This window comes from Pongo pygmaeus, chromosome 18 (assembly GCF_028885625.2).
Source record: "Pongo pygmaeus isolate AG05252 chromosome 18, NHGRI_mPonPyg2-v2.0_pri, whole genome shotgun sequence".
Taxonomy (NCBI): Eukaryota; Metazoa; Chordata; class Mammalia; order Primates; family Hominidae; genus Pongo; species Pongo pygmaeus.
Window position 1 is genome coordinate 65,023,270 of NC_072391.2, and position 15,989 is coordinate 65,039,258.

At 50.6% G+C, this 15,989-nt stretch overlaps 1 protein-coding gene across 3 annotated transcripts in view; it reads right to left on the bottom strand.

The window, feature by feature from the left end:
- Positions 1–5,702: 5,702 nt before the first annotated feature.
- GFOD2 (Gfo/Idh/MocA-like oxidoreductase domain containing 2) overlaps positions 5,703–15,989 on the bottom strand; it is a 51,278-nt gene continuing 40,991 nt past the window's right edge. For all 3 annotated transcript variants that reach the window (XM_054453972.2, XM_054453973.2, XM_063654393.1), the window contains one exon: positions 5,703–7,217. In XM_054453972.2, the coding sequence (XP_054309947.1) occupies positions 6,319–7,217 (899 nt within the window). In that variant the 3' untranslated portion in view covers positions 5,703–6,318. The remainder of the gene's footprint in view (positions 7,218–15,989) is intronic.

Consider the following 15,989-nt stretch of genomic DNA (forward strand, 5'->3'; position numbering starts at 1 on the left):
AGAAGGAGGAACTTGGGGCAGAGAAAAGAAAGGGTCTGTTGGGTCATGAGAAGCAGGTGTTTGGCCCTGCTCTTCTGTCTCCTGGGGAAGGGCCTGCATTTGGTCTCACCTTGAGGGGATCAGAACTTGGGATCCTCCTAGGAAGTAGCACAGAGTTCTTTTGCCTGTCGCAACAGTGACAGCTTTGGGATGTTTTCCACTCATTGCCAGACCATAGCTGGACCGGACCTTGTCCATGGAGTAGCCCCTGGCCACAGGTGATGGGGCATCAGTGATGTTTTCCTGGCAGGCAGGGGTGGACGGGGGCAGTAAGTGCATCTGGGGCTCTGAGGCCAAGCCACTGGATGACAGCTGTGTCCAACCGGCAAGGATCTCTGGGAAGAGCCAGCCAGTGTTGGCTATTTTGGAAACTGCACATCCTGGGCCTCCTGTGTGTTCCTTGGACACCGCAAACAGACACAGGGAATTTTAAGTTCATGGAAATTTCCCCTCCCTCCAACTGGCTTTTCCTCCTATATCTCATCTGCACAATTATTTAAGCTAGAATCTTGGGTGTCACCCCAGACCCCATCCCGTTCTTTGCTCCCTAATTCCTACAAGCTAAGCAGACATTGAGGCCAGTGATCCTACCCTTTCAGGCTGAGAACCTCTCGGACCCCACAGTCAGCACCGTCGCCTGGACCATTGTCATCTCCAGGTGACAGCCTCACTGGTCTCCCTGCCTGTCATCCCTTGGCCCACAGATCCATCCAGTGGCCCTGTGACACACACACCTGAGCCCCTGATGGTGTCACCCCCCCTTGGGATTCCCCTCCTCTTGCCCCAGCTACCTTAGAATTCAGTGGCTTCTGGTAATTCCCTGAGCAGTTACACCTTTTCCTCCCTTCACTCTGTGCATGTGGGGCTTTCTCTGCCTAAAATGCCTTTATTCCCACCTCTCCCCCTGGCTAGTGCACGCACACCTTTGAAAACTTGGGATTCTTCTTCCTGGGGAGCCAGACAGCACCCCATGTTGCCCTGCATTGTAGCACCTACACACTACTATCATGTGGGTTATAACTGTTGTCAGGATTAGACCATGAGCTCCCTAAGGGCACATCTCATTGCATCACATCGACCTAGCCAGAGGGCCCCTTAAAAGGCACCAAGGTGATGAGACTGAAGTGAGGGGTGGAGGAAGCTGCAGAGAGGGACAGGCCAGAATCTGAAATGCTGAGGCCATTCCAAGGCCACAGTCATGTGTAGGTTCCCTGGAATATGGCCTGGCAAGGTCACTGGAGGGAGTGAGGTGGGCAGGTTCAGGTGGGAAAAGCAGGGTCCCCTTTCTGGCATCATCCCAGGTTGCTCCCTCCTTTGACAGGGTCACCTGGGTGCTCACTGGCCCCATGGCAAGCCATGGGGTTAGGACTTTTTTTTTTTCTTTGAGACAGCGTCTCGCTCTGTCGCCCAGGCTGGAGTGCAGTGGCACAATCTTGGCTCACTGCAACCTCTGCCTCCAGGACTCAAGGATTACAAATGTGATTACAAATGTGAGCCACCGTGCCCGGCCAAAAATTTTTTTTGTGGAGATAGGGTCTGTGTTGCTCAGCTTGGTCTCAAACTCCTGACCTCAAGCAATCCTCCCTCCTGGACCTCCCAAAGTGCTGGGATTAACAGGCATGAGCCAACACACCCAGCCAAGATAATTGAGCTTAACCTCCTCGCTTTATGTTTGGGATGGCAGAGGCCTGGAGAGAAGTGGCCTTGCATGAGACCACACCCTGGGATCTAGGAATCTCTGTCCTGAGTTGTGCAGGATCTGCCAACCTGGGGGCTCTCTGGCTAAGGCCGGACCCAAGAAGGCCTCTATATCTTTGTGCGGTCTCCAAGGCTGGAAGTGTGAGCAAGGCCAGCACTGATAAGGAAGAGCTGGTCCTGTCTTCTCACAGGTGAGGCAGGAATTAGAAATCGTGGGAGAACTAGTCTGCAATTCCTGAGGCCTATTACCCAATGGACTTGTCTACGCAGGGTGGGTAGTAGGAGCTGCAGAAAGGATCAAGTCCCTACTACTCCTAGAAGCTCGCTGTAAAGAGGAAATGCTACATGATTTAGGGAGACATGTGTAGCTGGGCATGGTGGTCTGTGTCTGTAGTCCCAGATATTTGGGAGGCTGAAGCAGGAGGATCGCTTGAGCCCCGGAGTTCAAGATCAGCCTGGGCAACATTTTTTCCTGTCTCAAGAAGTAAAAATGATGCAGCAATAAAAAAAGAATGAAATCGTGTCCTTTGCAGCAACATGGAAACGGCTGAGACCATTATCCTAAGCAAATTAACACAGGAACAGGAAACCAAATAGCACACGTTCTCACAAGTGGGAGCTACACATTGGGTACACATGGACACAAAGATGGGAAACACAAACATGAGACTACGAGAGGGGGCAGAGAGGGGGTGGGGTGATTGTTGAAAAAACCTATTGAGTACTATGTTCACTACCTGGGTGATGAGACCAATCATCCCCCAAACCTCAGTGTCACACAGTATACCCATGTAACAAACTTGCACATGTACCCCCCGAATGTAAAATAAAAGTTGAAATTATATATTCAAAACAAGTGGCTGGGTGCAGTGGTTCATGCCTGTAATCCTAGCATCTTGGGAGGCTGAGGGGGGGGCGGATCACTTAGGCCAGAAGTTCAAGACCAGCCTGGACTATGTGGTGAAACCCCATCTCTACTAAAAATACAAAAATTAGGCTGGGGGCAGTGGCTCATGCCTATAATCCCAGCACTTTGGGAGGCCGAGATGGGCAGATCACGAGGTCAGGAGTTCGAAACCAGCCAGCCTGGCCAACATGGTGAAATCCCATCTCTACTAAAAATACAAAAAAATTAGCTGGGCAATGGTGGCATGTGCCTGTAATCCCAGCTACCTGGGAGGCTGAGGCAGGGGAATTGCTTGAACCAGGGAGGTGGAGGTTGCAATGAGCCGAGATCGCGCCACTCCACTCCAGCCTAGGCAACAAGAGCAAAACTCCGTCTCACAAACAAACAAAAAAAACCAAAATTAGCCAGGTGTGGTGGTGGGTGCCTGCAGTCCCAGCTACTTGGGAGGCTGAGGCAAGAGAATCGCTTGAACCCGGGAGGTGGAGGTGGCTGTGAACCAAGGTGACGCCACTGCACTCCGGCCTGGGTGACAGAGTGAGACTCTGTCAAGAAAAGAAAGAAATAAAGAAAGGAGGGAGGGAGGGAAGGAAGGAAGGGAGGGAGGGAGGGAGGGAGAGAAAAGAAAGAGAAAGAAAAGAGAAGAGAAGAGAAAGAGAGAAAGAAAGAAAGAAAGAGAGAAAGAAAGAAAGACAGGAAAGAAAGAAAGAGAAAGAAAGAAAGAAAAAGAAAGAAAGAAAGAGAAAGAAAGAGAAAGAAAGAAAGAGAAAGAAAGAAAGAAAAAGAAAGAGAAAAGAAGAGGGAAAGAGGGAGGGAGGGAGGGATGGAGGGACATGCAACCTCAGTTCAACTGAGGACCAAGGCTGTGGAACCACAGGTTGGGAGGTGGCTACTTTGCTGAGGTCAGAAGTGATGACCAGGCAGTCCTCCAGCTGACTCCTGAGAGGGAGAGGTGGTGCCTTCCAGGCAGAGGACATGCCAGGGACAAAACCCTGCTAGTATGGAAGCTGCCACCTCTGCAGGAGGGCTCTTAGTGTGGCTGCAGAAGAGGGCATGGCCATATGGAAACCAGGTTGGGCAAGTCTGGGGGTGAGGAGGAGGGGTGTGGACAGAGAGGGATCTTGGCATGACATTCAGGAGAGGCTGCTTGGCCAGCAGGGTGATGGGCAGAACAGGAAAGGAAGCGGCTGCCATCGTCTGGGTGAAAACAGTCCTGGATTTGGCTGGAGGTTGAAGAATAAGAGACAGGTATTTGGGAAGTCCTCTTCTGGTTGCTGTATCTGACGAGCAAAGCCAAATGCATTTTTACTGTCCTGGAAAAACTTTATTTTGACCTGAGGAAGAGCTAGCTGGTAACATCCTGAGATTTGGAAACAGGTCCTGGGAGATGCTACTGCCTTCTTCCAGGAGGGGGTGCTGCTGGACAAGTCTGGAACCAGTGTGGATTCAGTCACCAGTGGAGACCAGAACCCTGTGGGCTCCCTTGGTCACAGGCATCTGGGCACATCTGTCTTCCCCATCCCCAGTGTGGGACTGACCAGCTCTGATGCCCAGGATAACTCGATGGTAAAGACGTCTGAGGGAAGGGGCCATGCACCCCTCTGGCCATGAATCTAGGCTCTGGGGGTTCCCTCAGAGGAACCAGGGTCCCCATTAAAGTAGCTCTGCACTAAGCCCACTGCAGTACCCTCCCAGCACATTCTGGGAACCCGAGTGCCATTCTGGGTTGGCCACATGGCCCTTTCTTATGTGGGAGCATCTAAGTCGGGCTTGTGCTTTCCTGGTCAATTCCCAAATTTCAGAGTGACCTCGACATCCCAGTAACACATGGGAGGACTGAGCTGAGCTAACGGTCCCAGGGACAAGGGGGCAGCCTCTCCTTTAACCTTCAGTGTCCTGCCTGGTGGTGGGTGCTGTCTGCACTTCACCTCCTAGTTCAGGCCAGGCCGAGGCTCCTGCCACAGGGAGGGGGCAATGCCGGGCCCTCGGGTCTGAAGATTCCCAAATGCTGGGAGGAAGCGTGGTTCAAGGTCAGGCTCTGTGGTTAGATGGTCCTGACAGGCTCCCGGCTCCATCATGTACAATCTACAGGAGGCAAGTAGCTTTGCCCTCTGTGCCTCCATTTTATGATCTGAATGATGAGACTATTTACCGTCAGAGAGTGGTTTGGAGATTAAGTGAAATAATAACATACATGTTTGCCCTGAGGGTCAGCATGCAGTAGGCACACTCCAACCCTATCCCTTGTTATTCCCTCTCACAAGGACATCTGAATCCAGGAAACGACAGGAAAACAAGCCTGGTAACTTCTAGAAGAGGTGCCAAGAGGAAAAGGAAGCCCTCCCTGGGCTTTTCTGGCAAGCAGCCCAGGGCAGGGAAGAGAGCGGAAGGTTAGAGAAGGGAACAGAACTTGGTCCAGGCTGAACGATCCTGGCAGGCTGGTCAAAGAAGCAAAGGGGAGGAGGGCATGTCTTTTCTCAACACTGCGCCCCTCTCCCCTCCCCCACCCCCACCTCTGGCAGAGGTGGGTAGAAGGCTGGCCCTGTGCAGAGCACAGTCAAGAGCATGGTGGGTGATTGACCCTCGGGTCCAGCCACAGCTGCTCCATGGGGCACGCCTGGAGCTCTTCCTCCTCCTCCTCACCTTGTGCCACCTCCCTGAAACCACTCCTCCCCGCCACCTCAAGGGCACTCCAGCAGCCAACACCGTGACACTAAGAACAGAACCCCTCCTGACCTCCAGCCCAGCGAGGCCCCAAACTCTCCCGCTATCTGCTGAGACGGCAGGCCCAGCAGCAGCCCATTACGAAGTCCTGAGTCCTGTTCTCTGAGGAAATCTTTTCTTCGGAGGCTCCTGGGATTTGGCTACGAGGGAACAGGCAGGAGACGAGGGCTGGCAGGGGCAGCGGCCCGTGTGGCACAGTTGGTGGTGATGACCCACGGCTGGCTCCGAGCTGCTGTGGAGCAATGAGTAAAGAGAAAAACCCCCTACCAGCCAGAAACAAGCCTTTCAGTATTAAAGAAACCCAACCTACCAAACAAAAACCACATGCCATGTCCTATTTTCTGAATTATTTATTAACATTTCTCAGATGTTCTAAAGCCCTCCCTTGCCTCCTTTGCCAAATCAGGGCCCTCTGTCCTACTTCCAAAGCCCAAGAGCTCACTTACTAAAGGAAGCCCCAGTCCCCACCTGGGAAGGGCCTGCTCACATGGGAGGGCAGGTGAGGGTCCCTGAGGGACAGCTTGTTGCCCTCACTGTTCCTGAGATGCCCCAGCCCAAGAAGGAAACAAAACTTCTCATCATTTCTCCTCGGGCCTCAGCCGAGCTGGCCCCTGTTGTGCTTTCTCACCCTGTTAGGACTGTGGATCAGGCTGAAAGGCTCACCAGGGTAAGCCTTTCCTGGTCCCACTCACTGGCATCGCCATGAGGAGGCCCAGAGGCAGCTCTGCCCTGTGCACGCTGTGGTAACCTGGCAACAGGAACATTTGCCGCCCTGCAAGTCTGAGGAGCAGGTGAGCCGCTGGAGGGGGCGAAGTCCCAGGGCCACCTCTGGCTTCACCCAGACTCATTAAATGAAAGACACTGTCTCTGCTAGGGCCAAGCCCCTGTCCTGTCTGGCTCCTGTTCCCCTCCCTGGTCCCTTTGCCATGTGGCAAAGGAGCCCAGGTGCAGGCTCATAGGTTGTTCCGCTGAAGTGCCTCACACAGGTTCTGGTTGGTGTCAGGCTCCTCCGTCAGCACCTCCACAGCCTCCCACTCCCCGGATCGGCTCGACCTCTTGATGGCATCCACCACGCTCTGCATGTACAGCCCATCCTCGAAGGAGGCGGCCATGGAGACAGGGGCGCGGTCCCAGGTGCGGCGGTCGCCCTGCCCCTGGAAGGACTGGCGCAAGGCCTGCACCATGTAGACCATGCCCTTCAGGTACAGCAGCGGGACGTCCTGGGGCCCCTGCTCAGGCAGTCCCGCACCCACAGCCAGCGAGTCCCTCAACAGCAGCTCCTCTTGCGTGGCAGAGTTCTTCTGCCCATAGAGGTCGGCTCCTCGGGCGACGAGGCGTCCTGCAGAGCCTACCACCATGACTTCATGCACAAAGGCGCCCGGCATGTTGAAGTTGAGTGTCACTGTGCTACACACACCCCCACCCATGAGCATCTGGAAGAAACAGAAGTCATCGCTGGTGACATGCCGGATGCCACGGATGGCAGCGTTCTGCCTCACGAATGTCTTGAGCAGCCCGTGCACCTTCTCGGCTCTCCGGCCGGTCAGGTGGGTCAGCAGGTCCACAATGTAGGTCCCCATGGTGTGCAGGCCCCCGCCGCCCATGAGCTCATCACAGATCCAGCCATAGCTGGGGCTCAGCAGGCTGCCTGAGTAGATGCGGGCATCGCAGATCATCACTGCTCCCACGTAGTGCTCCGAGATCAGCTGCTTCATGCGCACGAAAGCAGGCAGGAAGCGCAGCACATTCCCTACCAGGCTCATGAGCTGCGGGTAGTAGCGCGAGGCTGTCACCATCCGGAAGGCATCCACCGATGTTGCTGCCTTCTCGCAAACCACATTCTTCCCAATACCTAACAATAGGACACAACAGGAAATCTCAAAGTTTCAAGGGGGAATCTCCAGCATGTCCGCCTGCCCTGAGGATTTTGGACTTGTCTGCCTTACAACTGCACAAACTAATTTTTTTCTTCTTTTTTGTAGAGGTGGGGTCTTGCTATGCTGCCCAGGCTAGTCTCAAACTCCTGGCCTCAAGCGATCCCCCACCTTGGCCTCCTAAGTGGGACCACAGGTGTGTACCACCACGCCTGGTTAATTTTAATTTTTTTTTTGTAGAGATGGGGTCTTCCTCTGTTGCCTAGGCTGGGCCCAAGTGATCCTCCTGCGTTGGCCTCCCAAATTGCCACCATGCCTGGCCCCAATTTCTTCAAATAAATCTCTGTCTTAAACACCCTATTGGTTCTGTTTCTCTGGAGAACCCTGAATAACACAGGTGGGCTAGAGAGGTGGGCACATTTCATGGATGTGTCTCTATGTTGTCGTGCATTTATTAGGTCATCAGCTTGGGGCAAGGGAATCTAACCTATTTTCTAGGGGATGGGCTAGTCATAACTCCTACTCTTAGTCATAACTCCAGAGAGGGACCTAAGATTCCCTGCAGATTGTTCTCTGAAAACACTGGTCCAACAAGTTAGAGTGGCCCAAGGCTAGAAAATGCTTGGCTCCGGCAGGAAGGGAAGGAAGTGAGAATACCCTTTTTGCCCTCATACCCATTCTGGGTACGCTGCAGCCAACACGCACCCAGAGCTAAACAAAGCTGGACAAAGCCCTGAGGAGAGTGCTAGAGGATGAGCAGCTGGAAACTGAAGGGATGAATGCTGCTCCATGTTTCAAGATGAAAGCTCGTAAGGATATGAGCAGCCACGAGACACTAACACCTGCAGTGTTCCTGCGAGCTTCGTGTGGTTCAAGTCGAAGGAAATCCTGTGCTAATACCTTAAATAGAAAACTTAGAAAGCCCAAAAAGCAGTATGGACTAGACACATACACAAGTTTACAAGTCATAGTAAGCCAGGAAGGGTAAAGACACCCTGGCAAAAACCCACGAAAAAGCTCTCCAATGTGCGATTGCTTCTCGGAATAAAAGCCAAAGTCCTTACAAAGGCCCCACCCATAAGGTCTTGATACATGATCTGTGTGCTCCTCCAAAATTTTCTTTTTAAAAAAATATTGAGATAGAGTCTCACTCTCTTGCCCAGGCTGAAGTGCAGTCGCATGATCTCGGATCACTGCAACTTCCGTCTCCCGGATTCAAGCGGTTCTCCTGCTGCAGCCTCCTGAGTAGCTGGGATTACAGGTGCCCACCACCACGCCCGGCTAACTTTTGTATTTTTAGTGGAGACAGGGTTTCACCATGTTGGCCAGGCTGGTCTCCAACTCCTGACCTCAGGTGATCCACCCGCCTTGGCCTCCCAAAGTGCTGAGATTAAGGCATGAGCTGCCATGCCTGGCCACTCCAAAATTTTCTTTTTGATCTCTTTGCCTCCTGTGGTCTCTCGGCTGCTCATCCTGCTCTAGCCACTGAATGTGAGATGGGGGCTGCTGTGCAGAAGGACTTGGGGACTGGGGAGAGGCAATGATCACGAAATGCTGAAGGACTGAGAAGGCAGGGCTGGGTTAGGGAACGAGACTGAAAGCATTACACAGAGCCTATATGCAATGTGGAAAACTGGATACCAAGTCTTGGGCTGGACTAATTCATGTGCTTACCCTTCTAGTTGAAGTTCATCTGGGCAATGTGTACACCTGGACTTCTCCACGGCCATCCAGGCTCCACTCTGACACTCCACAGGTACTTCCTGGTTGGAGGGGCAGCCTTAGGCCTGGATGCCTGTGACCTAGGGCAACCGAGTCAAGAATGTGCCTTCTCTAGGTATGTGCATCTTCAGCAACCATGGTGCTCATCTTCCCTCAGGCCCCCAAACATTTTCTGAATGTTTTCAGATGAGGTAATGGTTAAGACACGATTATTTCTGATGGCTCACTGCAGGGTGCAGCTTACCCTGATGGACCAAGATGGATTCCGTTCACACAGGCTCAGGAGGGGCCAGCTTGCAGCAGAAACAATAGTAACTACAGACAATAAATCTTGCAACAAAAACTAAGAAAACTTTATAGAAATGGCCGATGTCTTGGCCGGGCATGGTGGCTCACGCCTATAATCCCAGCACTTTAGGAGGCCAAGGTGGGCGGATCACCTGAGGTTGGGAGTTTGAGACCAGCCTAACTAGCAGGAAGAAACCCCGTCTCTACTAAAAATACAAAATTAGCCGGGCGTGGTGGCACATGCCTGTAATCCCAGCTACTTGGGAGGCTGAGGCAGGAAAATCACTTGAACCCGGGAGGTGGAGGTTGCAGTGAGCCAAGATCGCGCCATTGCACGCCAGCCTTGGCGACGAGAGCGAAACTGTCTCAAAAAAAAAAAAAAAAAAGAAAAAGAAAAAGAAATGGCCAATGTCCCACATGATGGATGGGCCCCAGGACAACTGACTACCCAGGAAGAGTCAATTACTGGTGCCGGACTCAAGCTTTGGAGCCAGAAATTCCTGTGCTCAAATCTTGGCTCTCTCACTTCATTGCTAGATGATCTGGGAAGTTTCTAAACTTCCCTGGGTTTTTGTTTACTACTATAACTGTAAAGCAGGATTTTACAGTTACAGGGAAAAAAGGAGGACTAAGGCAACCAATGCAGTATATGTAAAGTACCTGGCTCAGTACAGCTCTGTCAACAGTACATTTTATTACCATTGCCAAGGGAGGGATTCAGCCAATGTCGTAAATACAGAGAAAAAAAGCCCATTGTGACTTGGATTTTAAGACTTGGCTGGGCGTGGTGGCTCATGCTTATAATCCCAGCACTTTGGGAGGCCAAGGTGGGAGGATCACTTGAGTTCAGGAGTTCAAAATCAGCCTGGGCAACATAGCAAGACCTAGTATTTATTTTAAAAAAAATAAAAAATAAGCCAGGTGTGGTGGCGTGTACCTGTAGCCCCAGCTACTTGGGAGGGTGAGGTAGGAGGATCCCTTGAGTCCAGGAGATCGGGGCTGCAGTTAGCTACAATCAAGCCACTGCGCTCCAGCATGTGTGGCAGAATGAGACTTTGTCTCAAATAAATAAATAAATAAATAAATAAATAAATAAATAAAAAGACTCACATAGAAACTACATTTTCCAGGTAAATAATTTTTTTTTTTTTGGAGACAGAGTTTTGCTCTTGTTGCCCAGGCTGGAGTGCAATGGTGCGATCTCAGCTCACTGCAACCTCTGCCTCCTGGGTTCAAGCGATTTTCCTGCCTCAGCCTCCTGAGGTAGCTGGGATTACAGGTGCCTGCCATGATGCCCAGCTGATTTTTTTGTATTTTTAGTAGAGATGGGGTTTCACCATGTTGGCCAGGCTGGTCTTGAACTCCTGACCTCAGGTGATCCACCCGCCTTGGCCTCCCAAAGTGCTGGGATTACAGGCGTGAGCCACCGCGTCGGCCCCAGGTAAATAATTTCTATGTTCTGTATTTTGAAAATCTGATTTAGTTTCTTCTGCCTTTTTTTAAGAGACAGGGTCTTGACCAGGCGCGGTGGCTCAGGCTTGTAATCCCAGCACTTTGGGAGGCCGAGCGGGTGGATCACGAGGTCAGGGGTTCGAGACCACCCTGACCAACATGATGAAACCCTATCTCTACTAAAAATACAAAAATTAGCTGGGCAGGGTGGCGGGCGCCTGTAATCCCAGCTACTCAGGAGGCTGAGGCAGGAGAATTGCTTGAACCCGGGAGGCGGAGGTTGCAGTGAGCTGAGATGGTGCCACTGCCCTCCAGCCTGGGCGACAGAGTGAGATTCCGTCTCAAAAAAAAAAAAAAAAAAAAAGACAGGGTCTTGCTTTGTCACTTAGCTGGAGTGCAGTAGCAGGATTCTGGTTCACTGCAGTCTTGGTCTGGGCTCAAGCAGAGCCTTCCTCCCAGCTTTCCAAGTAGCAAAGACCATAGATGCGTGACAGCATGCCCAGCTGATTTTTAAACTTTTTGTAAATACAGGGTCTTGCTATGTTGCCCAGGCTGGTCTCAAACTCCTGGCCTCAGGTGATCCTCCTGCCTTGGCCTCCCAAAGTGCCAGGATAACAGTCATGAGCCACTATGCCCAACCCATGCTGATTTTATAATGTCTTTTTAGAAAACCAAATTTTCAGGCTGGGTGAGGTGGCTCACAGGTGTGGCAGGGCACAGCTGTAGTCCCAGATACACAAGAGGCTAGGGTGGAAGAATCACTTGAGTCCAGGAGAGGCTGCAGTGAGCTATGATCCAGCCACTGTACTCCAGCCTGGATGACAGAGCAAGACTCTGTCTCAAAAAATAAATAAAATCAAAATGAATACAGAGGAGTTGTTTTATCATACGTACTGTTTATTAGGCCTCTCCGAGAGTCAGGCCAAGCCTGGCCCCCTGGTAGCTCACATCCTGACCAAGCCCACAGGAGACAAATTGGTGCCTCTGGTCAACCCTTCCCCCTCCTCTCACTTCCTACCCCCACCTCTGCCACCTTGACCCTGAAGAACCCCACAGAGCATCTGTCATTTGTACTTACGGGCATCTTACATAGGCCTGAACTCCCAGGATTACAAACCTCAGTGCTGTAGCAAGGAACAAGGCATGTGGCTTGGTAGTCTATGACATCATTCAATCTCTTCAATTTATTGATTTATTTATTTTAATATATATTTTGTTATTATACTTGAAGTTCTAGGGCACATGTGCACAACGTGCAGGTTTGTTACATATGTATATATGTGCCATGTTGCTGTGAATCTCTTCAATTTATGACACTTCAATCTCCTGCTCTTCTTTAATAAAAGAAGCTTTACAACAGGTACTAGCAGGACAATAAAGAACGGCCAGCCAAGTGTCACATACCTGGGATAGGGTGGCCAGGCCCTTGCATGGGGCCCAGCAGGGAGAGTAGCCCCTGACTGCTAGCCCTACTGCTTCTGGAGGGTCTCCAGTGCTTCTCCACACTTGTGGGCCTTCCAGATTAGGGATAAGACAATCACAGTTCTGGGGGTGAATTTTGCCATTTGGCTGCTGAACACATATGGCTGACCAGGGAGGGATGTAATGAGGAAATGAGGTTCTCAGACACCCCACCTGAGAGCTGCCGTTCTGGCCAATTCAGAAGCCTCCTGCTATAATGCCTCACTGCTGGCGACAGAGTGGATACTGCAGTGTGAGGCAGAGAGGAGGTGGGTTGAGAGGAAAAAGGACTTTTATGACTGCTAGGAGTTTGATGGTAATAAAACTAGGATAAGGAATCCCTGTTTCATGCCTCAAGAGGTGAGGAAAGAGGGAAAGACCTCTCTTCTTGAACCTGAAAAATAGTCTGTTTTTGTTTTTGTTTTTTTAGATGGGGTCTCGCTTTGTTACCCAGGCTGGAGTGCAGTGGTATAATCTTGGCTCATTGCAACCTCTGCCTCCTGGGCTCAAGCTAACCTCCCACCTCAGCCTCCCCAGTAGCTGGGACCACAGGTGCACGCCACTGTGCCCAGCTAATTTTTTGTATTTTTGGTAGAGATGGGATTTCATCATGTTGCCCAGGCTGGTATTTAACTCCTGAGTTCAAGCGATCTGCCTGCCTTGGCCTCCCAAAGTGCTGGATTAGAGGTGTGAGGCACTGAGCCCAACCCTGAACAACAGCACTCTTAAACTTAGGGCCCAGTAGTATCAGTGTGGGACTGCAACGATATCTTGAGTTAAACAGGCTCCTGCGGGCTCGCTGTACAGTCTTTGGGTGGCCACGAAAGACATGTCTACCTGAGTTTATCTAGCTCTCCTGCCAGGAAGTCAAGGGAGAGATTAGAGAAGCTGAAATCTGCTGGGCACAGTGGCTCCCACCTATAATTCCAGCACTTTGAGGGGCCAAAGTAGGATGACTGCCTGAGGTTAGGAGTCCGAGACCAGCTTGAACAATACAGCGAGATCCTGTCTCTACAAAAATGTTTTCTTTTTACTTTACTTTTTTTTTTTTTTTTGAGATGGAGTCTCGCTCTGTCACCCAGACTAGAGTGCAGTGGCATGATCTCGGCTCACTGCAACCTCCATCTCCTGGGTTCAAGCAATTCTCCTGCCTCAGCCTCCTGAGTAGCTGCGACTATAGGCACGTGCCAACACGCCCAGCTAATTTTTGTATTTTTAGTATAGACGAGGTTTCACCAGGTTGGTCAGGCTGGTCTCGAACTCCTGACCTCGTGATCCGCCCGCCTCGGCCTCCCAAAGTGCTGGGATTACATGCATGAGCCACCACACCTGGCCTGCAAACTTAGTGTTTTTCTAATGAACCACGGAAGTGCCAAGAATTGGGCACAGAAGCCCACCTTTTAGTGACAGACTTAAGAAAACATTCAACTGTGGCAAAGATGCTGGGGGCACCTTGCACTTAAAATACAATTTCCTGAACCACTTCTAAACTGAAGAATAAAATATATTAGGGCCCTTCCCCTCTCCCCTTCAAGAAATTCATGGGAAAGCTTTAAGGATGAAATTGGAGGTAGAAGATGAAGAACATAGGTCAGACCAAAGCAGAAAACAAGATACCATAAAAAGAGCTGTGATATGAAAAGTATTATCTCTGGAAGGTAAGTCCAATCATTAATTTTAGGAAAAACTAATAATGAGGGCAAGAAATGACCTCATGGCCTTAGAAGTAAGGTAAAAATATAAAGCTCTAGCAAGGAGAGAAAAATCACAGCACGAAGACTTGGTGAAATGTAACCAAGGTGTCATTCCTTAATGTTCCTGGGCCTCAGTTTAATTCAAAATGATTGGATCAGTGGTTCTCAATCCTTCATGTCCACCAGAGTCACCTGCAAGGCTTGTTCAGACACAGCTGGATCCCAGAGATTCAGTAGGTTTGGAGTGGAGCCTGAGAATTTAGATTTCTTTTTGTTTGTTTGCTTTTGAGTCAGTCTTACTCTGTCACTCAAGCTGGAGTGCATGATCACTGCTCACTGCAGCCTCTTATCTCCTGGGCTCAAGCAATCCTTCTGCCTCAGCCTCCCAAGTAGCTGGGACCACAGTCACGTGCCACCATGCCTGGCTAATTTTTAAACTTTTTTGTAGAGACGAGATCCCACTATGTTGCCCAGCTGAGAATTCAGTTTCTAACAAGCTCCCAGGTGATGCTGCTGCTGGTGGAGCATACCAAGAACCAGAAAAAAAGCAAGCTTGTTGCCAAAGAACCCTGGGGTTTTCTCTTCCTTCCTTTATAGCTTGGAAATGGTTTCTGTGGGGAACCCTAAAATTCAGAAAGAAGACTGACAGCCTCCAGAGCTCTGGCTCTGGACACACCTCGCCTTTCCAGCCTGCATTCAAGCCACAAGGGATGGCAAGGAGTCAAGTGACCATAGCGGCTTGCTTCCCCTTGAACCAACTTGCTGCTAAAGTGTTGACTTGGGTCTATTTCTGAATTCAATCTGGGAGCCACCGTCTGACCTCCCAAGTATTTGGTGACCAATGAATGAATAACTCCAATGTCACACATCCTCAGAGAAAGCTCTCTGGAAGAAACAAACAATAAGGCCAAAACTTACTTGCTCCAAATTGACAACCAGACAGACTGAAGTTCTTTCTCACTTCAATGAACATTTATCCCTCCCCACCCACTGGGCCACAGGTGACAGACACCTTCGTACGACATGCCTCAGAATGAGGGGGAGATAAGTAGCAGACCCTGAGGTTTGCCACCGTGGCAGTGGTCAGGAAGAGTGGAGGACAGCCTCATGGCACCAGTTCCTCGACCTAGAGATCTTCGGCTGCATCAAAGAGACACTTGGCTCTTATCACCTCACATAAACAGTTACTCAGTCAAGTTAAGTATGTGCTAGTTGAATTGTGACTATGTCTTCTGTCATCTACCTTGTAATGTGTGTTATTTCTAGTTGCCTCAATTGGACTATAAAATCTGAAGGCAGGGAGGGGTCCAATCTAACACAGCTTTGAATGTCCAAAATGACATCAGGACAGTGACTGGCACACAGGAGGCATTAAAAAATAATTGAGGCCGGGTGTGGTGGCTCATGCCTGTAATCCCAGCACTTTGGGAGGCCAAGGCAGGTGGATCCCCTGAGGTCAGGAGTTCGAGACCAGCCTGGCCAACATGACAAAACCCCATCTGTACTAAAAATACGAAAATTAGCTGGGCGTGGTGGCACATGCCTGTAGTCCTGGCTACTTGCGAAGCCGAGGGAGGAGTATCACTTGAACCTGGGAGGTGGAGGTTGCAGTGAGCCAAGATTGCACCAATGCATGCGCCAGCCTGGGCAACAAAGCGAGACTCCATCTAAAAAAATAAAATAAAATAATAATAATTAAAAAAAAAACGCTGGGCATGGTGGCTCACACCTGTAATCCCAGCACTTTGGGAGGCCGAGGTGGATGGATCACCTGAGGTCAGGGGTTCGAGACCAGCCTGGCCAACGTGGTGAAACCCTGTCTCTATTAAAAATACAAAAATTAGCTGGGTGTGGTGGGCGCCTGTAATCCCAGCTAGTCGGGAGGCTGAGGCAGGAGAATCACTTGAACCTAGGAGGCGAAGGTTGCAGTGAGCCAGGATTGCGCCATTGCACTCCAGCCTGGGTGACAAGAGCGAAACTCTGTCTCAAAATAAAATAAAAATTGCTGGCTGAATGTTTACTGGTTTGTTTACTTACTAAACTAGGTTCTGATTTATATTAGATAAAGAGAAGAAGTTGACTCCAGTTGACTGGAAAGAGAAGACCAACGGGAACTGCAGGAGAACAGCTCAG